The 26341-nt window shown below is 34.6% G+C and overlaps 1 protein-coding gene across 12 annotated transcripts in view; it reads right to left on the reverse strand.

The window, feature by feature from the left end:
• Positions 1-26341, reverse strand: part of Tjp1 (tight junction protein 1) — a 227924-nt gene that overhangs the window by 37714 nt on the left and 163869 nt on the right. For all 12 annotated transcript variants that reach the window (XM_058576762.1, XM_058576759.1, XM_058576757.1 and 9 more), the window contains 6 exons: positions 19210-19334; positions 18411-18513; positions 12486-12762; positions 9567-9670; positions 8838-9006; positions 8381-8528 (listed from right to left, as the gene is read on the reverse strand). In XM_058576762.1, the coding sequence (XP_058432745.1) occupies positions 8381-8528; positions 8838-9006; positions 9567-9670; positions 12486-12762; positions 18411-18513; positions 19210-19334 (926 nt within the window). The remainder of the gene's footprint in view (positions 1-8380; positions 8529-8837; positions 9007-9566; positions 9671-12485; positions 12763-18410; positions 18514-19209; positions 19335-26341) is intronic.

Here is a 26341-nt window from a genome sequence, read left to right on the forward strand (position 1 = left end):
TAGATGCCCTTCAATAAAAGAATGGATAAAGAAACTGTGTTATATATACACAATGGAATATTACTCAGCATTAAAAGAGAATTAAATTATGGCATTTGCAGGTAAATGGATGGATTTGGAGAATATCATGCTAAGCAAAGTAAGCCAATCCCAAAAAATCAAAAGCCAAATGTTTTCTCTGATAAGTAGATGCTGATCCATAATGGGGAGGTGGGGACATGGGAAACATGGAGGAATTCTGATTGGGCAAAGGGGAGGGAGAAGAGGGGTCGGGGCATGAAGGCAGGTAACATGGTAGAATCAAATGGACATCATTACCACAGATACACTAGGATTGCACATATGGTGCAATGCTACATTGTGTATAACCAGAGAAATGAAAAGTTGTGCTACAATTGTATATAATGAATCAAAATGTATTCTGCTGTCATATAGACCTAATCAGAATAAATAAATAAAATTAAAGGAAAAATTTTCTCTTTTGTGATATACTTATTAGGAACTAAAAATTATTAGCCTTTAAGAATATTTCATATAAATGAAGCTCTCATCATTCTATAAAATTTTGCATATAATTAATATTTGGAAAACTACTGCTCCTTTTCATGCATTTCCATTATCTACCAAAAGATGGAAGCATTATTCAATAATACATGAAGATGCAAAGCAGTACAATTTAACAGAATTACACAGTGAGTTGCTTAGGCAATTCACAATTTTCTAGAACCCACATTAAATGAAGTAAAAAAATCCATTAATAAACTTAAATTAACCCAATATCTAAAACATTCCTTATCACGTAAATATAAATAATTAATGAATAAAGTATATTATGTTTTCTTGTCTGTACTCAAGTCTTCAAAATCTAAGGGGCATTTTCATGTTTACAATACAACCTTGATTTGGGAACCAATTTCTTTCTTTCTCTCTTTTTTCCCACCAGTGCCACTGGGGATTGACCCAGTGCTGCTTCCTGTATGCTAGATGAGCCACATACTTAACCCAATATATTTCAGTTTGGACTACCCACATTTCAAATGTTCAACAGCCACATATGGCATTAGTGGCTTTGGTCTTAGGCAATGTAGATCTAAAGTTACAGTACAGAACAAAATAAATAACTTTTCCAAATACCTGAGATGTTACCTTATGAGCAGATGTGATTACAAATACAAAACCAATTTATATCCATGAAATTAGTCTACAATTAGCAACGACTGCTGAAAGAAAAACTGTTGAGATTGCGAACACTTACTTTCCCCCAAAACTTTCTTTACATAATTCTTTCCTAATGGCTGTAATAATACTAAAGCATAAAAAAGTTAAAAGCTTTAAACTGTGAGGATAGCTGATTTTATATGAAAATCATACATATTCTGATCAGACTCATGTTTATCTACCACACTCTGCCTACTAGTAGGCCAGATGGAAACTCAATGCATTTTAATGGACCTTAAGACCTTCTTAAGGGCATTTTTGATTTTCCTCAGAAGGATAGAGACAAGTTTTTAATTTTTAACCTGAACATATCAATCTAATGGTAATGACCCATTTTTCTAGAGACTTTAAGAGGCTGGTTAAAACACTTAAAAGGATGGTTGTTTAAAATGGAGTAGAAATGTATCTGAAGAGAATTTTTACAGTTCTAATAATAAAAATCATTGGAAACAGCCTTCTTTAACCTACCGATTGTGTTAACAGAGTAACAGAGTGTTTAACATACTCAAGGAGATCAATAAGAGGTAATACTGCTGTAAGAGAAAAACTGCAGCCCCGCCTCCATCTCAAACAACTGTTTGGAGCCAGTTAGTACAAGCAGAGGGCAGAAGGCAGAGTGACCCAAGAAGATGTGCAGGAGAGGCATCTTCCCTCAACATGCTCCTGCAGCACACACTGGGCAAGAGAACTCAATGGTCGGCAAATTGCCCTAGCCACTCAGACACCTTTGTAGTACAATGTCTCTAATGAGACACTTCCCCATCAGTGGCTTTCCCAAGCACTTCAGAGGGCGAATACCCTTTAAGTTCATCTGTTGACCCTCTACAGCAAATTCTCTGTCATACATCAAGCCAAGGTAGTGCCCTTTCAGAGAAAGCTGGAATCCCATCCCTGGGCGTGGGTGGAGCTACCTCTTACCTTGGCATTGTCTCAGCACCAATGGTAGTGATTCTGTTACTTGCTATCTATGGCTCTTACATTCTTAAGATTTCTCTTTACTTCTTACTACCCAATCCTTCATCACTCTAATAACCTGCTGGTTAATTTCTTTACAATAATCTTTCTCCATTCACAGACACTGTACTATCTTCTAATTACATCTTGATTAATAAAATATACCAGGCTGCCCGTTCAACTTAATGAGGTCCTATGCAACTCAATGAGACTCTGTCTCTAAATAAAAATACAAAAAAGGGCCGGGGATGTGGCTTAGTGGTTAAGTGCCCCTGAATTAAACACTTGGTACCAAAAAAATAAAATAAAATAGACCGTGCTTGGCATGATGATGCACACCTGTAATCCCAACTACTTGGCTGGGGCAGAGAATCATAAGATTCAGGTCAGCCTCAGCAACATCAAGACATTGTCTCAACATAAAAAGAATTGGGAATATAGCTTAGTGGTAGAGAGCCACAGAGCTCAATCCCCAGTACTGCTTTAAAAAAAAAAAAAAAAGTTTTCAAATTTTTGAACCTACTTGCTTTCTTCAGTCTTGGATATAAATTCTATAAATGACAAAAAAGATCATGCCTAGCTTGTTCATGCATTTATAATCATGCACTGATGATATACATGAGGTTTCAACAAAAAATTTGGTAAAAGACAAATCAGTAGGACAAAGTCCAAATTACTGACTTATTGAAAAAGAAAACTTTTCAATCTTCCATACAGAAACTGCCATCTGTTAAAACTCAAAACCCACCATTGGTCAAGTTGTAATAAACAAAGACATAAGAAAGAAGAAATCAATCAGTTTATTAACTCCATTGAGATAATTAATCATATCCTTTCTACCTAGTCCTTTCTTTCAAAGAAGGGAAAATAAGAGGGGGGAAATAATGATGACAACTCACAAAAAGAAAATGCAGTAGTACCTACGACACCAAGTTAATTATCAATAGTAGTATATATAATTCTTGTTTAGAGTAAGGCACCAATGTAAAAGGATTAAAACCAAAGATCAGTAATTTTTTTCAAATTAAAATCTGAAATTCAGTCAGAAAAATGATAACTCCTCCACATGTGAAACATTAAAAGAGGTTCAAGTGACCTATTAGGATGTTTCAATAATACCTCTTAACCTATTGGCAAAGCTAAATATATATTCCAGAGAAAACTAAGCAATATGGAGCAGGAACAGTATATAGTGTGATTAAAGAATATTTGTATCTTACTAGTAATCGTTTCTTAAAAAAAAAACAACTATTAAAGGTGAAGAAAGGTATGTAAATAAAAGAACAACAACAAAAAACTAGGTCCTCTCTAAGCCAAGACTTCTCTAATTTAAGAAGATACATTATATGGCCTATGTGTACATATATTAAGACTTAAAAGGCACTCTTAAAAAATGAATAATAAGATCAGGAATGAGTTTTTGTCCCCAAATATATTATCTTAATTTGGCTCAACACCTGGATTTAAGCTAGAAATTTCTCATTCATGAAATTCAACTTTACTATCAATGTATTTACTGTAACATAAACCTTATCCATGCTGACACCACTATACTCAGAATTTAGCGGAGGTGTTTCTCTTCAGAGGAACAAACAATGAGTAAAGAAAATATGTAAGATGTTTACAAAGTTTCAATCTTTTATAAACACTGCTTTCAAGTAGTGAGAAACAACTACTTTTACAGAATGGATATACTAAATAAAATGTTGATTTTGTTTATTTGTTAAAAACACAGTTCTCTCTCTCTCTCTCTTTTTTTTTTTTTGGTGGTGCTGGGGATTGAACCCATCGCCTTGTGCATGAGAGGCAAGCACTCTACCAATTGAACTATATCCCCATTCCCAAAAACACATTTCTTTAAAACTTTACACACAGCTTAGGCCTTAGATGAGCTTTGCCAGCTTCATGGAATGACTAGGTACAAGTAAATCTTGACAATGCAAGTTTTTGCAATTTAATCTTATCAGAAAAATGATAAGTCTGAGCTTTTATTGTGATAGAACTTTTTCAGTATTGTTCCCACTATGATTAATAAGTAGCATCATACTCACTTGTATAAAAAAGTTTATAGCACAGAAAAAAAGGCAAACATATTCTTCTTCCAGGGGAAAAAGTAAAAATGCATCTACTAAATTAACTATAAATACTAGAAGAGTATAATATAACCATAAAGAATCTAGAACATATTCTGCAAATCAAACACTTCCATATGCTGGGACTAAAGTGAGAAGAGTAAAACTATCTTTTCAGTGATATCCACTCAGCAATCACTAGAGGCAATGCCACCATCAACTACGAATGCTCTCAGTATTCTCATCTCCTTAGAGTCTATCCAAGCCATGGCCCCAGAATGGGCTCTGAAACAATACTAAGTAAAATACAAAGAGCATACAAGTCTAGTCACATACATCAAGGCATAGACTGGCTAACTTTTTCTGTAAATGGCTCCCTTGGTCATACAGTTTCTGTCACAACTTCTCAATTATGCCATTAAAGGAATAATTTAAATAATTTAAATAAAAATTTATTTATAAAACCAGGCTGGATTTAGTTCATAGGCCATAGTATGCCAATTCATATTATACTGAACAATGAAGGTACTTTGTTCATCTAATAAAAATGAAGAACAAGTGTTAATGTTTTTCTCATTCTCTTCCATGCTTATCCTCTGAGAAAAGAAAACTTTAGTTGGTCATGACAACAATGGTAACTACTTGTAGACTTTTGTTCCTTGAAGATTAAATAGCACTAATCCACTTTCTTCCTTTCTCTGTATTAGTAAAGTCAAAGATTTGGGTCAAAAGGCCAAGAGTTTTAATCCTGGCTCCAATCCCTTTTCCCACACTAAATCAAAACTTTTCTCATGGAGACAAAGACAGTTTTGTATCATTTCTTTAAACAACATAATTTAATAACATTTGAAACACACATTTATACAAACAAAACTAAATAAAAGACTACATGGAAGTTACATGATGTTTATTATACCAGTATTTTACTCTTACAGTGTATTCGAATTGTTTCTCAAAACGAGGGTACTTTCTAAACTAAAATTCCATGGTTTCTAAATTTTAACATTAATTTTGGGGTGCTTTAAATAACCAGTAATACTATTCTGTATTTTGCCTTTGGACAGGTTACTCAATTTTTAGGAATTACATTTTACCATAATTTGAGAAGAACTTGAAGACTTTTGCTATCCTTTGAAGTACTCTCTTTTCTTTCACATGCTACCTTTTTTAACCAGTAGATCCCAAATTTGATAGAATACAAGGAGGATGATACCAGGAGCTTAAAGAAAAGCATTCCTTCTCTATCTCATTTGAACTGACAGTAGGCCCCAGGACATTATGTTTTTAAAGGCTTTGGTGTCACCCATGAAAATATTTAAGGTTCCTAAAAGAAGTAAAACATACTGAGAAAATATGAGGATAGTTAATTTTCAGAAGATAATACCCCTTCAACTTTCAAGTTAAGGTTGTAAATGCCAAGAGTGTAGGAAAAAAAATTAAAAAAATAGGTATCAAAAAGATCAAAAAGAAATTTCTGAGATTTGGAATTTGTGTATAATCAAATAAAGCGGCCAAATTTTTGATCTTCTGATTAATATTTTTAAAACAAATTTTTTGGTAGTTGTAGATGGACAGAATGTATTTATTTATTTTTATATAGTGCTAAGGATTGAATCCAGTGCCTCGCAAATGCTAGGCAAGTGCTCTGTCACTGAGCCACATCCTTAGCACCTGATTAATAGTTTTTTTAAAGGGCAAAATTATGCCCAAACTGCTTGATATTACCATGGTTTCTAAGTGTGAGAAATGTGTTAAAATTATAGCTACTCCCATGAATCATCAAAGGTGTTAGTTATATCACTGTGTATATGTTGTGGCATCAGGTAGTTTTTCAGAATTGATGTATTATCTTTAGAATCAATATACATTATCTTTCAGTGGTTTAAAATAATTAACAGATTAAAAATTGAAATTAAGTTGAAATTTACAAAGAATCAGCTTCACAAGTATCTAAAAACTATATAATACAATATAACAGCAAAGACATCCACAGGTGTTACTTGTTATCCTCTTCTCTTATTAGTTCTATTTTAGTAGAAAGTTAAACACCTTGGTGAATATATAGAGTTTAACAACTGTATCACTATGGTTTGTGATAACTTTTTAAAAAGCTCTCTCCTGGCTAGATACTGCTCCTCTCTCCATTTACTTCTCCTCTGCCTCCTCAATTTCCTAAAGCAATATGCTTCCTATGGTCCAAATCTTAGCCTTCTTTCCATATTGGTCCTCTTAGCAATTTTAATGACTTCTGTGACTTCAGACAATACTACCATACAGACAAATTTCAAAACTATACATCTAATCATACACTGAATCTTCAGTTCTGGACCTGAGTTTATCTTCCCAGCTTTATTGAGCTGTAACTGAAAAATAAGACCACATATATTTAAGGTATATACGTGCTGTTTTTTTTTTTTAATATATATTTTTTAGTTGTAGAGGGACACAATATCTTTATTTATTTATTTTTATGTGGTGCTGAGGATTGAACCCAGGGCCTCATGCATGCAAGGTAAGTGCTTTACCACTGAGCTACAACCCCAGCCCACATGTGCTGTTTTGACATATCTATAATTATGAAATGATGACCACAATCAAGATAATTAACATTATCTGTCCCCTCTCAGTTGCCTATTTTCATGATGAGCACTTATGATCTACTTTTAGTAAATTTCAAGTATATACCACCATACTGTATATATCAGGTTTCCGCAAGTTACATCATCTTATAACTAAAACTTTATACCCTTTGACCAACATCTTCCCATTTCTCCCTGACACCTTTTACTCTCTATTTCTGCATTCAACATTTTTAGATTCCACATGTAAGTGAGATCATTCAACATTTTTTTCCTGTGTCTAGCTTATTTCACTTAGTAACACATCCTCTAAGTTCATCTATGATGTTGTTACAGATGGCAGAATTTCCTTCTTTTTTAAGACCAAATAATATTCCATTGCATATATACACACTTATTTTTACTCATTTATCCACTGCTGGACAGAGTGATTCCATATCTTGGCTACTGTGAATAATGCTGCAACCAACATGGGAGTGCAGATCTCTCTTCAGGATAGTGATTTTATTTCTTGAAAAGTAGGATTACTGCATTTTTTTTTTTAATTATTTGTTTTGGTAGTACTGGGGATTGAACCCAGGGGCACTCTACCATTTAGCTATACTCCCAGCACTTTTTATTTTATAGTCTGAGACAGGGTCTTGCTAAGTGGCTGAAGCTGGCCTTGGACTAGCAATCCTCCTGTCTCAGCTTCCTGAGAAGCTGGAATTAGATGTGTGTGACATCATACCCAGCCTATTTTTAATTTTGGGGGAACCTCTACACTATTTTCCATAAAGGTTGTATCAATTTATATTCCTACTAACAAATGTATAAAGGCCTCCTTTTCTCCAAAACTGTCTCTATGGCTTTGGGTCCATATTTTTAAATTGCTCCAGATTTACATATGGATTACTATTATAGGTCAAATGGCAGGCTAGAGAGCCCTGGGAATATCCAGAAATTGTAGCAAAATGATGCATATGTATGCACATGTGCATTTCTTCTTAAGCAAAAGATCATAATCTTATTCAGACTTTCATATGTATATGTGACCACAAATTAAGATAAACTCAGATATGTCACACAAATCACATACCAGACCCACTGAATACCAGGCAAAGTATTTTTAAAAGGAAAAACAAAGTCTAGAATAATCTATTAAAAGTTTTTTCCATGGCTAACCTTACCAAGGAGTAGATTTCTGAAGCTTGCTAGCATTTTCTAAAGTAAATAGGTTGGCAAACTGCATCTGTGGGCCATTGTTTTAAATAAATAAATAAAATATTGGGACATAGCCATGCACCCATTCATTTACATACTGTCTATAGTTGCTTTTGTGATACAAACACACAATAGATACTGTACAGCTGGCATGCCTAAAATATTTATTATTTGGCCCTTTAAAAGAAAGTATAGTTTCCATCTGTTCTTTTAGATAAAAAATGTCTGAGGATGAAAAACAGACCTAATATTAAATAATCAAAAGAAAATCTATCTTCTCATTTTACTGCGTATTATAGATGCATGTATGAAGAAAACATAATCATTTTATTTTAAACAATAGAGTGTTATTACCTGCCATTACTGGGCTGCTGTGGAGAGTGTCTGGAATGATCAGAGGGCTCTGATCGTTGGTCAGGAGATCGTGACCGGCTGCGTCGAGGATGCCTGTCATGTGAGCGACCGGAATGATCTGATGCTAGTGACTGAATTTCTGAAATGTCTGTTAAATAAAAGGGTATTATTTAATTTTCCATGAAATGATGTACAGTCAAGTATTAAGACACTCCAGTGATATTGGAAATAAGGTAGGCATAATTTTGTACAAAATGACACTAATTTCATCAGTTAATGATTAGATCAACACTGATGAGCTGCTTACAGAGAAAAAAAAAACCTATATGGAGATGTAATATTTAAATTCTGAAGGTATCTGGTTTGTAGAAAATTAACATATCACTCAAATATGTCAAGTCTTTCCAGTAGTTTAATAAAAAGTCATTTGGGACCCTCCAAACAGAACTATACTCACCATCTCTTTCAGATGCATTAGCAGAATGAATACTGTCAGAAAGATCAGGGACATTCAATAGAGTGGCCCGTTCATCTCTTTGAACTACCATTTTTAACTTGCCTTTAGACCTTTCTATCAATGTCTTTGCATCTGTCAATGACATATTTTCTGTCACAGTACCATTTATCTGCAAGAGAAAAGATACTACAGAAGTAAATAACAAAAGTACAAATGTTCATTCTGTTATAAACAGAAATATCCAAACTACTCATTGACTAGTTATAAGAACCAAAATATTCCCCTTATATTTTTCTAAATCATCAAATTATTCCACCTTCTGAAATGATAAAAATTTAATTTATTACTCTGTTGTTCTGTTGGATAAACTCAAATTAGTATTCCCTAACCCCTTCCCAAAGTCTGTCCCATCCTAACTTATAAACAAACAACTAAACATTTCAATATCTGGAGAAATTATCAAAACCACTCAATGTATAACTGAACAGACATCTCTATCTACCAAGTACCTCCTGCTGATGAATGATATACATTAACAAACTTTATTCTCTCCATAGCTAAAATATTATTATTGACATGTAAGAATGGACAGGGGCAATCTGGGTCACTCTCCCCAAACACAGATTTTTAATTTTCTTTGGCTAAATTAATTCAAACAGGAGTAAAGGATGGGTAATCTAGGATCTGTTTTTTAGTTTGGTTCATTAAAATATAAGAATATGACTATACCTTCAATACAACATCACCTTCTTGAATATTGCCATCTCTTGCTGCCAAACTATCTTGTGAAATTTCCTTTACAAATATATGGCTGGCCAATCGAAGACCGTATTCTGGAATAATATATTTAAATGTCTTTAGTGTAAAATATTAAAACACATAAGTAGAGTTTAAAATATAAGGATAATAATAATCACTGCAAAAACAGATTTTTACTCAGAACATTAGCTTATGCTACTATATATTAATACAACTGTTCACAACCAGCCTGGCAAGTGTGAACAGGAGTTAAAATGCTAGACTTCCCCTTTATATACCCAACAAAGTATCCCAGAGTGAGGCAACATTGTGTCTGCTGGTGAGAAAGTTACCAGGAAGAGACCAGAAAACTTTCTGGTTCTTAAAAAAGCTTTATAAAATGTATTTTTTAAAGAATAAGACTAACAACTAAAACCATCAGTGTAGTGTCAACAGGAAAAGAGATGTCCTTGGTTCTATAAGGAGAAAAAGAAGGACTCTAAGTGTTACTGCATTAAAAAACAAAAACAAATACACATACACAAAAACCCAGACACACATGAAGCAAAATTTTGAAAACTAAGATGGAAAACAGAAAATTGTTTTTATTCTGAAATAAAATTAGCAGGCTTGTTACTCAAGCATCTAAAAGTACCATCAGCTACAATTTAACATAAGATAAATACACTAAGAGTGCTCACAAGCAGGAAAAGAACCAAGGTGAAAAAAGAAAATGACTTTTTAGGGAATTAGGCAAGGAACTGTGCTCTGGAAATGGTCATTAAATTACAAAATATAGCACTGATTAGAAGACTGTTCTTCAAGATTAAAACTTACAAATCACCATTATTATACGTGATCCCAAAATATCCCCTAGATATTATCAGTTAACCCAAGTATTTCATTGGATATAAATTCAATAACTATGTTTCAGGCACTATAAATAAAACAGCATATGAGAGACATTCCCAGTCCTGTGGCAACGATACAGCCAGTGGAGAAAAACAAGTTACCACAGCAATTAAAAGTGCTATAAAGAGCTCAAATAGTAGAAATAAATGTAGGTTCTTGCATTAAGTGGGGGGACGGAGGGCAGAGATGGTCTCTTCAAGAAAGAAATACTAAAACTTTGCCAAAGAAATACTAAAACTAAATATGAAGGCTGTTTTTGTGTACAGGGAATTGGGGGTGTTGATAGAACAGTTAAAAACAAATGCATCATAAAGTATGAAGGAAAAAAACCTGGCGTGTATGTGTGTGTGTGTGTGTGTGTGTGTGTGTGTATAAATCCTAGGTCGAGTATAACTGAAACTGAAAAATAACAAAGAGTCAAAAGAATAAGACAGAAACATCACAAAACAATCTACAGAACCCACTGAAAGAGATCCAGGGCATAGTCATGAGAATAAACAAAACCACTAAAGAGACAGTGGTGGCCTGGAAAAGGGCAATGGCAGTAAAGACAGACAAAAGTAGAACAGAAAAGAGTAGCATTTAGGAAGTTAGAATATATTCATAATGCATAGGTTATGGTTTGGATATGAGGTGTTTCACAAAAGCTCATGTTTATGCAGGAATATTCAGAGGAGAAATGATTGAAATGTAAGAGCTGTAATCTATCAGCCCATCCTAGTTTGAATAAACTGACTAGGTAGTGACTGTAGACTGGTAGGGCATGGCTGAAGGAGGTGGAGGACTACTGACATGCCCTAGAAGGACACAACTCCCTATGGCCCGCCCTTTCCACCCCCACCTCTGCTTCCAGACCCCTACTATGAGCTAAGCAGCTTTCCTACAATGACTCTCCCCATTTCTTTGGGCTCAAATAAATGGAATCAGTCATCTATGGACTGAAACCGTGAGCCTCAAAAAAAGTTTTCCTCCTCTAAGTTATTCTTGGGTATTTTGTTCACAGCAATGCAAAAGTTGACTAAAACAGAAATCTACCATGTTATATGTGACTGGCTTGAGAAACCAGGTTCACATGAAAATATTCAATCAACAACTTTAAAGATACAATAAAAACTTTAAAAGGAGTTGTGCTTCATATGAGACATGTTAGGATGTTCCATGTAGAACATCTAAGTAAATTTACTTAGATGTTCTACATGGAACATCCTAACAAATAACATAGAAACACACAAATGTGGGCTGGAAAAATTAGTGAAGCCATTATTAGCAGTGAGCTGAGGCAATGAGAGTAATTGAGGTGGCTGAAGAAATCATATTAAGTGAAGAAGAGGGGAGAATCCCACAGAACATTAAAAAAAAAAAAAGTAATAGAATAAGCAGTTTCATCTTTTAAAAATTTGAAAAATAGATAAATAAATAAATAGAGTTTCCAACAAATTAAGAATGAAGAAAAAAAAAAAAAAGTAAAGTTGATGACGGGTAAGGTAAAGCAGTTAGGCTTCAGTTTCAAAAATGTTTTTAAAAGTCCTGCATTATGAAGAAATGACCTATAAGAGGTTCCTTCTTTCAATCTCTCCTTTTAAAAACAGCATCCTCTCTAACCAACCCTTCCAAAAAAGTCCCAAGATATCCCCACCCCATGGTAATAATATGACTGATCCCTACAGCTAAGAAAATCACTGAATTTCAATATGATGATGTTGTAACATTTCTTGTTGGCATAATATATAAATGGCTGTTCTTGTCACAATAACAAATCTAAAATCCAACTAGTAGACAATTTATTTGAAGTGCAAACAGTTCCAACAAAATGATTTAAGAGAAAATGAACAATCCCTAAAGCCTGCCATAATAGAATTTCACTTATAACAGGACACAAATATAAAACAGAAATAGAACCACAAAGCAAAATACATGAAAATATCACAACTGTACTTATTAAAAATAGCCTTAATATTTTTATGTGAAAGTAGTAATGCAAGAGTTGGTAGGGAATACCTTCATTTTTTCGGGATTTCACCAATGTGACTTTGGTGGGTTTGGCAGGCTGACTGGAGGCCACTGATCGCCTATCTGATCGTGGAGACAAGCTCCGCTCTCTACTTGCACTTCTATCCCTTGCCCAACTCTTCTCACTCCTTCTGTTAACCGGACCACCATGGCCACTTCTTGGATCATGTACTTCCTCATCATAACTGTCTTCATCATTATCAGATACTGGTTCAGGATCAGGACGACTTACTGGTATTTGAACTTTCTTTTTCCTTCGAATTGTCTACATTAAACAGAGAGAGAGAGAGAGAGAGAGAGAGACATTTATTAGATAAACTGCTTGATTTTCATCCATATAATTTCAGTTCCTAAGAGAGAGAACAATACATTTCTCTTGTCTCATATTAATTTAAATATGAATGAGAGAGATAAAACACAAAATTACAAAATAATATATTTCTATAATGGCTGCTCTTTTCTCAGTGGGTCTACTAAGTCCTTATTCACTTTATCCAGAAAGCTTACAGGGAAGTTAATGATTGTTGGTGGCTGGAACAAAGGATAGGCACTGTAATGTCATCAAATATACTGTAGATGTTACCAAAACACCAGAGCAACCTTATAAGCCCAATTGCTTCCTTCATTATATTTTTAGAATGCATCAATATCCAGTTGCACAACTGCCCAGCCAGACTTCTAAGAGAGAAATTTATTTATCACACACTAACATTCCACTTAGTATGCTGGAGCTATTAAATAGGCTATACTCCACCAACACCAACTGCCTTCCATTTCCGTATTGCTCCAATTTATACCCTCTGGCATAGGTGCAAGGTCGGTCTTCTGGCATCCTTTTCTCAACACTCTGTGTTCCCTGTCCATTTATTTCTTTCACTCTAAGTTCAAGATCTATACATATTAATGTCTGATTGAGTGGCCCTATAATCCTTGGACTACACTTGATTTCTCACACAGGTATATATTGGGTCACTTCAGAGATATCTGAGAGCTTCTTGGGTAACGCTTGACTTCTACTCCACACAACTTCATCTACTGAAACTTTCACTGTCTATCTTATTTCTAGTTCTTCCATCCTCGTCTATTCTTTCAGTCCATCAATTCTCTCCTGGCTTCGTTTTCCTTCCTCCCAAGTTTGCATCAGACTCCATGCTGCCATATGTAAATGACTTTCTACTCACCCCTCAATCATCTGCTAATAAGAGTGAGTACAGTATTAAATTTACTTTGGATGGCTGCATTTCTACATTTTTCTGATTAGGTCCTCTATAAGTTCATTTTACTTCACAGAAATTTTTCTCTTATTCCCCAATTCTTTCATCTACATCTTGCTGCCTCTCAATGGAGAGGCACAGGTATTTTACCAAAGTTGTTCTCCAAGGTCCTAGTCTCTCAGTCTGCTTCTAGAGATCAGTGCTATTTTGTTCCCCTTTCACTTCTAAGTACTTTCGATCTCTCTCTCTTGCCCCCCGCCTCTTTTTTGAACTTCTGGTTTCTAATCCCAAAGACCAAGGGGGATCTTCTATGGGTATGAAGAAAACCATTCCATTTGAGCTCCATTCCTGTTCCTACCCACTTCCAAGATCTTCCTTCATCAGTTACCATTCTCCAAGTTATTTGCAACTTCAATCTCTCCCTATCTACTTCAAATCTGTCCTCAGTTCACTAATCTCCCAATTAACCTTCTGTGTTTCTATCTTACTACTTACCTTCAAGTTGTATCTAATCTCTTCTCTTCACAAGCCAATTTGTTTGAAAGGGTGATCTACACTAAATACTTTTTGCTTCCAAGGACTTGAGGGTTCTTACTCTATTAACTATTCAATGAAAGAGCCTCCTGAGGACATTCCAAGACAGTATACAGTCTTGTGGTTTACCTGGAAATCAGTATAGATAATATTTCAAAGGAGACAGCCTATTGGTTTTGATTAAATATTAAAGAAGAGTGATAGAGCTAACATTTATCTGTAAGTTTTGAATCAATATTGCTTCATCCCACGTACAAAATATTTTTTTCTACAATTTTTTTTAGTGGGGATTATAAAGGAAAGTAAAATGTTTTATGATTTTGCTTCAGTGACTTCAAAACAAATTAAAAATTCTAAACTCTGAAAAAAAAATTACCATTGCTTCCTACTAAAAGAGAGATTAGAGCGGGCCTTTCTGAAAAAACAAAAAACACAAACTTTGCTACTGAAGAAAAAGAAGCAACAAGAGGCCAGCATGTGGAAAGAACAATCAATGTTCTGTTATGAACTGACAGAAGGCTAATCTTCCCCTCTCAGTATACCTATACTGGTAGGTCCTTCTCAGGTAACAATTACTGAAAGCATCCCTGACTGATTCCCTGCTTTTAAGTCTCGTATCTACTTCAATCTCCAACATACTGCACTGGGAGTAATACTCTATGTTTATGCCTTAATCTTCAATTCCTCCCTAGTAAAATATAAATAAAAACAAAGTCATCAACTTCCAGGCCAGAATTACTAGAAGCACCTCTTTGGAACTCTACTATATCTCAATGACTCTCAATATCATGTTATAGGGCATTACAGTTAGTGTGTATACCCATCTAACCTACCAGATTCAAGTTCCTTGCCATTCATTCAATTGTACATATAACAAAATATCTGAACCTAGTAGGTACTTAAGTTACTGAAAAATATCCAGTTCTGTTATGATTCTTCATTTATATTATGGTTAACCACTATAATTTCACTTGAATGATATTCAGAGCAGGTTTGACAACCTGCTTAAGGTTTAACTATGAAAATTTTGGAACAAATGTTTTTGGGGAAAAATGCCTACTTCCAAATAGTTAACTAAATTACACGTTCAAATATAAAATAAAATAAAATCATGTATGTATGAGAATAAAATTATCAACAGAGGCTTTTAAAATTCTGCTATGGCCTTTGTGAGCAAGGCACTAAAAGAAGAGCCAGTAAAGTACAAGTCTGACAGACTGACAACATAAAATCAAATGTTTCCATGTTGAAACAGAATTATATAAAAACAAACAAAAAAACAGTATATGAAGTACATATAAGTTATATATAATAACTTATACTCACAAATGCCAAATGGGAAAACAATGTATTAGTGTACATGACAGAAGGCTAATAATCTTAACACATAAAACACTTCTACTCTCAGATAACTGCAAGGGCTGTGAACAGGAAAAAGAAACATAAAAGGTAGTGAACACACTATGAGAGAATCAACCCCACTAGGGATTATAAGTATTTTTTAAAAATAATTGTATTTAGTTTATCAGTTTGGAAAAGATTCAAAAAGTACTGAACTCTCACTGTCCTACTGATTTTCTGAAGTGCAATACATATAAAGTCATTTATGTCTTCTAGCTCCAAAAACTCTCATTTCTAAGGAACTTATTACCAAAAACTAACTAAACAAGTAAGTAGGAAGTGACAACCTTCACCACAATATTATTATTATTTTTTAATATTTACGGAAACTGGATACTGAATTGCCCATCAGTAAGTGGTTTGGATAAGTATATGCATACTGTATGTGAAATGCTGCACAGCCATGTGGAGGGTTCACAGAGGTTATCATTAGCAAAGTGTTTTTTTGCATCTTCATTTGTTCCACAATGCTTTCTCAGTATGTTCAAACTTTCAGTGAAATTTTTATATGCTCACTGCGGTATAAATGATAAATCTATTTCTAGCTTCTTCTAACATTTTAATTAAATTTAATTTAATTTACTGAGCCTACTGCCCAAAGGCCTTTTAGTCTATGGAAAAACAATCATCTAGACAGATCATGGCCACAATGAAAGACCACATAGATCAACAGGTTGGGAAACAGAGAAGAGGAGATGGTTATTTGGATATGGGGAGATCATGTTATATACTGTATTATATAAAATATAATAGGGAAATAAAAAAAATTTACCCAAGGTTCTCACCTTAAAAATATGCCAAGTGACCTATCTGAAAAATACTAATAATAATTATAATGTTCAGGGTAAATAGCTAAAAATCAAGAAATCTAAATAATTATATATACACACACACACACTCACACACATGTATATAATATGACCTTGAGGTTTTTGATGATCTAGTTATGACTAAGGATAAAGTTAGGGAAAAAAAAGCTTCAGATGAAAGAATATATACTAAGGCACTGGGGGTTTTATTCTAAGTGTCATGTGGAGATGAAAGACAATATAAATTAATGACATGATTCAAGTTGTTCAAATATGGAAATAAACAAATATTCTTTCCTGATTAAGATACTTTACCACCAGAGCCCTCAACATCCTCTCCCCATAAGAGAAAAAAATACATGGCCAAGCCTCCCAAGTTCCTTCTGTCCAACTGGTAAAGCTTTGAGCTGCCCAAATCCTTTTCCTTACATGCTGGGCCCAATATGTGTAATTTCAAAAACATTCTTGGTAAAGACCTTCTTATAAAATCATTTTATGGTGAACAGTAGAAGTACAGGATTAGAACTTTCTTAGATACACTATCAGTGTAAAGTTATGTACAGTAAATATTTTGCATGGAAAACACAAAACAGCTCAACATTACAGAGGAATGGAAGGCTTAAAGTTAGGAGGATGTGTGAAACTAACCTCCTCAAATGCAAAAGGGAAATCTAAAGCTTATTTGACAACAAAGCTTATAAAAACAATGAAATAGGTCATTATAAAAATAAGCAATTTACTTGTGTAAACACTGAAATCTTATCTTATAAAAATTGTTTTAAAATTTTTGCCATCCACTAGGCAATCTGTATATTAACTATAATTTTCAAATGTTATGATTATAAAAAATAATTATAATGAGACTGTGAAAACATCAAAATAGAAGGTGTCTGTTATATGGAACAAAGCAATACCTAAATATTGGCTCTACTGCAATATGAGAAAAATGCTCATCTCCCAGCAATGACATTGGTGTGAAGATAACACTATGTAGCATGGCAGCCTGCACAGGGCAAGAGGGCCTAGCAATTGTTGGGTATAGTATTGGAGAACACCGATTCTGGCTTTCATGATAGTTCCCAGAGGTCAAAACGCAATGCATGCATCCCTTCAGGCCTGTCTACTGGGTCCACTGTGGTTCTGAGTGCTTACTGGAAGGTAGAAAGGTTCTCAAAGGACCAAACAGGACAGACCACCTAGCCTCTGCATCCTGCTCTTGTATACCCGAATTCAGGCTTCAAGGGGTGCCTTAATCAGTCCTTCAGAAGACAGATGGGGTTAAGTCAGGTGAGGAAAAAAGTGGGTGAAGAAGCTCATGTGCTCCTCGATATCAACATCATAAGACTTCTACAACAAATCTGTTTTATGCCACATTTCCCAAGTTTTAACTGTGATCTGAGGCAGGTTATTGAGAGAGAACTGAACTTTACCCTTTAAAAAAGTAGAATTTTCAGAGAAATATGAACTCTAATAAAGATTCTAGCCATATAAAAAGCAGTAAAATGAAATATACCCTGAACAACTCTACAAAGAAAATATGAGACTTTCTCCTCAAACTCAGTCACAGCAACAAGCTGATGAGGTAGATTAAAGAAACAATATAAGTAAACAAATATTTCCAAGTAAACAAATATTACAAGAAAACAGGGCCACATATTTTAAATTATTTGCCAAAATTCAATCTAACCAAAATACTTAAGAGAGAAGGAAATAATATTAAACCATAAAGACCACTTGATTACTTCTTTTCCTTTTGTAATTGAAAAAATAAAAATCCCAACATCTAAACTTTGAACAAATATACAGAAATATTAGAAGCAGCACTCTTACTTTGAACAACTAACTCTGGAACTTTTGTTTCAGTTTTCATTTTCCTAAAGGGAAAGACAAATTCAAACACCAGAGAAGTATCAACAGCAGATGGTATACTTCTAATGAACTAAAAAGATACTTACAATTTTTGCATTTTTCCCACTCTTCCTGAGTTGCTGAACAGCAAAAGCATGTTCAACATTGTCCATTGAAACTCCATTAACCATTGCAACTCGGTCATTTTCCCTACGGGGGAAAAAGGCACCAAACAACATGTTAGAGAAAACTCTACAGTTAAGTTTATGAAGAAGTTTCTTTAAAAAAAAAAAAAAAATTCTTCTAATTATGGACAATCTATCTGTCTTCAAAGTGATGATATATAATGTCAAACTTTTTGCTTGATGAACTTTCACAAAAATGTTCAGCAAGTAACCAACCCCAGGCCATTTTTGTAACTACTAACACAGTATTTCCCCAAAGGACAAATCAGGTAGCACAATAGAGGAAACAATTATTGGCAGTTCAATTACAGTATTAGGTGATACTAAATTATCTCATCTAGCTAGGAAAAAAAAAAATCATTCCCTTTTTAAAAGGTAAATTCTTGGGCTGAAGATATACCTCAGCGACAGAGCTTGTGCCTAGCATCCACTGAGATCCGAGTTTGACCTCCAGTACCATCAAAAAGAAAAAAAGTTCATTCTTTCTCCTTTTACATTTCTTATTATCCTTCTGATTATAATCCCATTTTTAACTGTATTTTTTTATTCTCCTTGTCTTGCTACCCTCTTTATCATACAAAAAGGGCAAAACTTGGGGTGAGAGGCTCCTGAAAGCTAAAGTTTACCTAAATTGAGTTAGCAAAATCATTAGAAAAGCAGGACAGTGAGAGGACAGGAAAGAGTTTGTCACACAGGCGCCTGAAAGAAGAAAAGCACTTACTGTAGCTGTCCTTCAGCTGGTCCTCCTTTCAATACATCTGAAATCACTATTGAGGTTTCTCCACTCTGAAAATGAGGATTATCTCTTCCACCAGATATTGCAATCCCAAATCCAAATCCAGGAGCCTAAAGTAGTAATTACCGTAAATTATTGCTACTAAAGACAAAAATAATTGCTCATTAAGGTATATGCTATAATCTAAAAAATTACACAAAAATAGTCATTCTGTGGTCTATACTTTGCTTATATGATTGTGTATTAGAACTATAGACTCTTATTATAAGAATACATTCTCTAATAAATACTAAACATAATAATATTAAAAAATTTCAATTACATAAATGTTAAAAACTACAATAATTTAAAAATTCTGAACATTGAAGTCTTGATTTCTGATTATGAGAAGAGGGCCTGAGGGTACTGGCAGTACCTAGTGTCGATCATCACAAACAATGGCAACTAATTTAGAAAATGACACACTAAACTAGCATACAACACCATTTGTAATTCAATATAAAAAGTAGACTTGAAAATCAAATATTAGTTCGACTTCAATTATTCTAAAACTTTGAGTAAGTAAATCTTTATAGAAGTAATAAAGTTACGAACACACTGTATATATTAGCTGTATGAATTACACATTAGTTATGTCAAACAAGCATTTTTACATATATTTTTAGCTAAAGTAAATTATATACTATAAACTTCTGACAGAGCTAAAAATCTTTACCACAATGACTAAGGGATAGCCCAATTGAGAAAAAAATTAAAAATATTTCCAACTTGTTTAAAAATTACAGAATCTCAAGGAAACCAAAACCATTCCCTAGAATAAAGTACTCCGAGTAGTCTAAAGAAATACATGTTTTGGGGGCTGGGGTTGTGGCTTAGCAGTAGAGCACTTGCCTAGCATGTGCAAGGCCCTGGGTTTGATCCTTAGCACCACATAAAAATAAATAAAATAAAGGTATTGTGTCCAACTACAACTACAAAATAAATATTTTTTTAAAAACAGAGAAATACATATATTTGTATAAAGTTGTACTATATTCCTATGTTCTATAATACAAAACACCCTAACGATAAAAAATAACAACTCCCTTCCTAAGCAGTCCAGTTCACAACAAAGGAAACCATGTTCACTATGAAAAGGGTAGGTCAAGATCTTCCTTTCCACCCCAAAGCCTACTAAAGTAGCAAAAGAAAACACAAAAACAAAACAAAACAAAACAACCTCTCCCTAAAAAAAGAACAAACACCGTTGATTTTACTTCTAGGTATATGCCCAAGAAAAACAAAAACATATCCAAAGACTTACACATAAATATTAACAGTGGCATCAACCATAACAGTCATAAAGTAGAAAATAAGCCAATGTCCATTCAACTAAAGAATGGATAAGTAAAATGTGGTATAGTTATACAATGGAAAATCATTTGGCATTGAAAAGGAATGAAGTGCTGACAAATGCTACAGCATAGATGAACCCTGAAGACATTATCAGTTAAGAAACCTGTCACAAAAGTCCATATATGTATTATTCCATTTATATGAAATGTTCAGAAACAGGCAAATCAACAGTGACAGAAATTAGATTAGCTGTTGTCTAGAGCCAAGAGGGAAGGAAAAAACTTGAGAGTGATGGCTAAAGGGAATGAGATTTCTCTTCGGTAGACACAAATTCAGGACAATGACACCAAACCTAATGGTCACTGCCACAAAGTCATAATTTAAAAGGAAAATTCAGTTATTCTCAGAATGTTTTGAAGCAGTAAAAAGTCTCAGTTTTACTACATCTCAACCTTAAGTATACATCTTTCCAATAATCTATGTATAGAAATGAGAAGTGTACATAAAACACTTTGACCTTATACCCAAGTACTACTGTGAATTCAAATTCAACCAGCTGTGCATATAATAGAGGGAGGTGGACACCAGACACATTTTTTCACCATTTTTACTTGAAGGAATGTACAGTTATTCAGGCCTAAATATTTGGGACATTTTTCTCCAAAATGTATAAATACATGCTGCTTCAAAAGAAAACAACTAATGGTACTTGCTGCCAGCAATGAAAATTTATTTTTTAAAAATTTATTTTGTTTGGGCTGAGGCTGTAGCTCAAGTGGAAGAGTGCCCATCTTGCATGTGTGAGGTTCTGGGTTCAATCCTCAGCACCACACAAAAGTAAATAAAGATTTTGTGTCCATCTACAACTAAAAAATAAAAAAAATTTAAAATTTTATTTTATTTACTTATTTTTATGTGGTGCTGAGGACCAAACCAAGTGCCTCACATGTGCCTGACAAGCACTCTACCACTGAGCTACAACCCCAGCCCAAAAATTTATTTTTAAAATAAAAATTTTAAATTTGGAAAAATTTACCTATCACCATAAGTTTACAATAGTTTTTCAACATTTAAAAGACCTTTCTTATAGGTTTGGTGGTGGTATTAACTATGTGGTTTTAAAAATATATTGTATGATAAATGTCTTATCATTTGAAAGATATTCCTTGACTCTGGAAACCAGCATTTTCAAAAGACCAAGCAAGTTTTTATTAAATTATGCATAGATAAAATACTGATTCAGGGTATAATAAGCCAGTGGATATTCACATAACAGTATAAAAAGTTCACTGATATAGATTTAAAGACTGCACATGACAACTATCCTTGAGAAACTACCACTTATCATGTTTTTGGCATAAAATTAAAGATGACTATATATCATAATAGTTTAGAAGTGCTATTAAGATAACTCCTCTTTTTCAACAGTACATGTATAAAGTCAGATTTTCTTGGTGAACTTTAACAAAAAATAACATTAGAAAACAGTTTTCAGGACCTTGGAGATAGTCACAGAACTTGAGATTTATTAATAGGATATAGTACACCAATGGATTTTCTAATCTTATTGCCTAATTAAGTATTTATATAATGTTGAGCTTTGTTTGCTTATTTTTATTTTGTACTTTTGCACAGATATACATAAAAGATGCTGGTTTTTAATTCTGGAGGTCAATCTTTATAATAAACAGTCACTATCAGGTCTCAATATCAACACTAGGTACACACTGCTAACGTGCATGCAACCTGCTTCACTCTTTAGGGGGGCAATTCCACAATATCTAACAAAAATACAAATGTACTTCTTTTGACAGTTACAAATTTCTAAAAATGTTATCAGTACTTCGTTTTTATTGTTTAAAAATGTTTGATCATATAGCTATATTTTGTCTGTTATTCATCAGCTAGTAGATATTAATGTTGTTTCCACTATCTGGCTATTTTGAATAATGTTGCTATGAATATCTGGGTATAATGTGTGGTGTGGACATTTTGTTTCACAGCTCTTCAGTACAGACCTAGGAGTGAAACTGTTGGGTCACACACTTGGTAATTCTATGATTAACCTTTTTTTTGGTATCAAGGATTGAATCCCAGGGGCGTTTAACCACTGAGCCACATCCCCAGCCCTTTTTAAAATATTTTTCCTAGAGACAGGGTCTTGCTGAGTTCTTAGCGCCTCACTAAGTTGCTGGGCTTTGAACATGTGATCCTCCTCAGCTTCCCAAGCCACTGGGATTACAGGCATGAGTCACCACACTTGGCTTTGGTTAACTTTTAAGGAAATGTTTTCTATAGTGGCTACATCATTTTACATTCCTACCTAGAATCTACAAAAGTTCTAAATTATCCACATCCTTGTCAACACTTGCTATTGTCTATTCTTATGCTTATCGCAATCCTAGTAGGTGTAAAGGGGGATCTTTGTTGGGATACAGTACAGCAACAGAGCCTAGTATGCTCAAGGTCAATCCCCAGCATGTACACATACATCCTCCCCAAGAAGAAATGGGAATCTAACTTTTTATTTTTTAAACACCAAGGGTCAAATCCAGGGTCACCCCACCACTGAATTACAACTACAACCTTTTTATTTTGAGACAGGATTTCACTAAGTTGCTGAGTGGTTATTAGTCAATACCCATTACCTAATCTAAGGTCAAGAAGATCTATTCCTGTGTTTTAAAGCTTTACTTTATGTAGGTCTATAATTCATTTTAAGTTTTGCTTTTGGTATGAGATAGGTTCAAATTCATTATTTTTATATTTGGTCAACCAGCTATCCTGACACCATTTGTTCAAGACTATTTCCCCCCATTCTCTTCTCCCAACACTCTTGTCTCAAGTTTACCTCTTCTTCAATCACTTCCTTAGTTTAAATATTTATCAGCTGGCTCATACTTTATTTTCCTGACCGATTTCACTGCTTTCACTATATTTTCACCCTTTAATACTTTAGGATACTAAAAATTCTTCAGTACACAAATACTCATTTACACTACAGAATTCTACTTTAGAAAATGAAAAAATAGAGAGTGGGGGTATGGCTCAGTGGTAATGCATTTGAAAATTTTTTACTAATAAAAAAGAGAAAATGAAAAAGCAGATGACCAACTCATTCCTAAAATTTTTATTTTTCAAAAGATTCTAAAAATATATTCATATATTGTAAGGAAGTACACCTGAAAGTAAAGAAAGTGTGGGTGTATTGTGGTGGCAGGGAATGGAACACAGAGTCCTCCAAATGTTCTTACCATTTTAACCTATAGACAGACCTACGCTTGTCAGTATGACAGCCATTAGATATGTGACTGAGCACTTTAAATGTGTCTACAATGTGAAATTGTATGATAAGCACTAATTTTAGGATTCTGTATAAGAAAAGTAAAGTAATGAATTTTTCAATATTGACTACGTGTTGAAAGTTTTAAATAAGATATGTATGAATATTGGTTTTATCTGTTCTTCACATTTTTTAATATGAAGACTAAAAACCTGAACTTAAATATGTGGTACTATGTTACTATTAGTGTTGTTGTAGACCTCCTAAGAGTGATTTTATTATATGACTGGTCTCATAGGAAATTAAATTTTACTGGGCCTTACCAAGTACCAAGCACTAAGAGGATATGAAATTGACTAAGACTTCCCACCCTGAGAAAGTTATAATGCACCAAGGGAAGGGGTAAACCACTACCAGAGGTGTATATTCAGCTTTCAGTGAGGATCAGGTGATAAGAATACATGAGAATAAGCATGTTTTGTTCCCTGACATAACTCCAGGATCTACAACAGTGTTTGCATACAGTGGAATACCAGATAATTATTTAGCCTTGAAGAATGAACGCAATTTCAACTGTTTCTAGTTTTCCAAGATGAAGAAAGTTTCCTAAATGTAATGTAAATGAAAGAATGAGGCATATCATATATTATTCCTAGCAGTAAAGAGAAGAATATTAGAGTTCTAATCCATAGGATTTTTATTCATTTAAAAGTTCTCTACCTTTCATATGATTAAGGATTTGCTCTTATTTGACAATAGAGAACATATTATTGCCAGGTTATTGCCAAAAGAACACAGATTCAAATCTTCACTTACTACTATCGCTTAAAGTCCACTTGCTCACCTCTACAAGAGCAGACTTTTTCATTCCTGTGTGGGTGTTTTTTGTTTGTTTGCTTTTTGTGTGTGGTACCAGGAATTGAACCCAGGAATGCCTAACCAATAAACCACATCCCCAGACCTTTTTGAGATAGGTCTCTGTGGGAGACCAACCTTACACGTGACTGAGTCACATTCCCTGGCTGGGTGCTGAGGTGCTCAGTCACAGAAATGTGGGCGCTGTCTCGTGCATGGATGTGTCTTGTGCATGGGTGTGTCTTGCTACAGCCCCATGGGTGAAGCTATGCTCACCTGTTCCTTTGTAATATAACTCCTTGCCCTGTTTAGGATAGAATCTTCCATGGAAGTGCCTTGTGTATGTCCCCTTCTCTTACTGTGCCCTTGGGTGTGGCCTACCCAGGTGTCAGTCAACCGGCTGACAGTAAAGATACTCAGCCCCCTGAAACCTGACCCCTTGCTTCATTTGAATAGCTTCCCTCAATAAAAGGGGTCAGCGCATGCTCTTGCTCTCTCTTTCTGTGGACCCTTAAGGTCCGAGGAGCCATCACAGCAACCCCAAAGAAAAAGGTATTTGTGTCTCTTGTGCGGTTATTTTGTGCAGCCCAGTTAGCCCAGTTTGACTGGAGTGACCCCTGAGCATTTTAGTCGCGAGAACAAAAACCTGGCAGGTCTCATTAAGTTACTGGGGTTGGCTTGTGATCCTCCAGCCTCAACCTCTTGATGACTGAATTACGGGGATTATTGGTGTGCACCATTGCACCCAGGGTGATGCTAAGTCTAGTGCAGCAGTACATGCCTGCAATCCAAGTAACTAGGGAGGCTGAGACAAGAGGATGGTTGCAAGTTGGAGCCAGCCTCTGCAATTTAGTGAGACCCTATCTGAAATATAAAAAGGGCTCAGTGGTAGAGTGCTCCTCAGTTCAATCCCCAGTACTGGGGGAGCAGAGGTTATGCCAAAGTCACGGCTCTCCATTTCAAACTGGAGCACTAAATCAGATTCTCTAGTGGTAAGGGCAACCCAAATAAACCTGGAGAGCCACTGCTCTAGATCAATGTTGGCAAGCTATGGTCCAAAGGTCATGTGGCCAGTTATTTATTTATAAATAAATTTTATTGGAATACAGCCATAGCTATTTCTTTACTTGTTGTCTATAGCTACTTTTCCAATACACCTAAAGAGTTGTGTAGTTGTGACAGAGATTTATGGCTTGCAAAATTCAAAATATTTATTATGTGGCTTTTTACAGAAAAAGTTTGCTGATTCTGCTCTAGAGAGTCTACATTTTATTCTGGATCAGTTTAGAACACCAAAGGACTAAGATACTTCAAAGTACTATGTTCTGTAGCCTCAGAGAATAAAGTCAACTGAATTAGGCTTTGGCATAAGTTTCTCAGTTTGCAATGACAAGGCTATTTTTAAAAACATTCAAAATAACCATTCCTGGAGGGTTGGTTGTTGAGGACTTTCATTCTACCACAGTCTATCTCTGATGAAACACTCAGACAATACAACTCTGTACTCCCAGCACAACAGTTAACATTAAAATAACAAAGAATTATGAGTTAGAAATTCCTCTTATCTCTGTCTTCTGATGACACTTCTACCCCCTGGACAAATGGCTCTCTTAGGGCAAAAGAAGACTGAAAGCACAGGAAGGA

This window comes from Marmota monax, unplaced genomic scaffold (genome assembly GCF_021218885.2).
Source record: "Marmota monax isolate L192 unplaced genomic scaffold, Marmota_monax_Labrador192_F-V1.1 WCK01_AAM20220418_F8-fsc00005, whole genome shotgun sequence".
Classification (NCBI taxonomy): Eukaryota; Metazoa; Chordata; class Mammalia; order Rodentia; family Sciuridae; genus Marmota; species Marmota monax.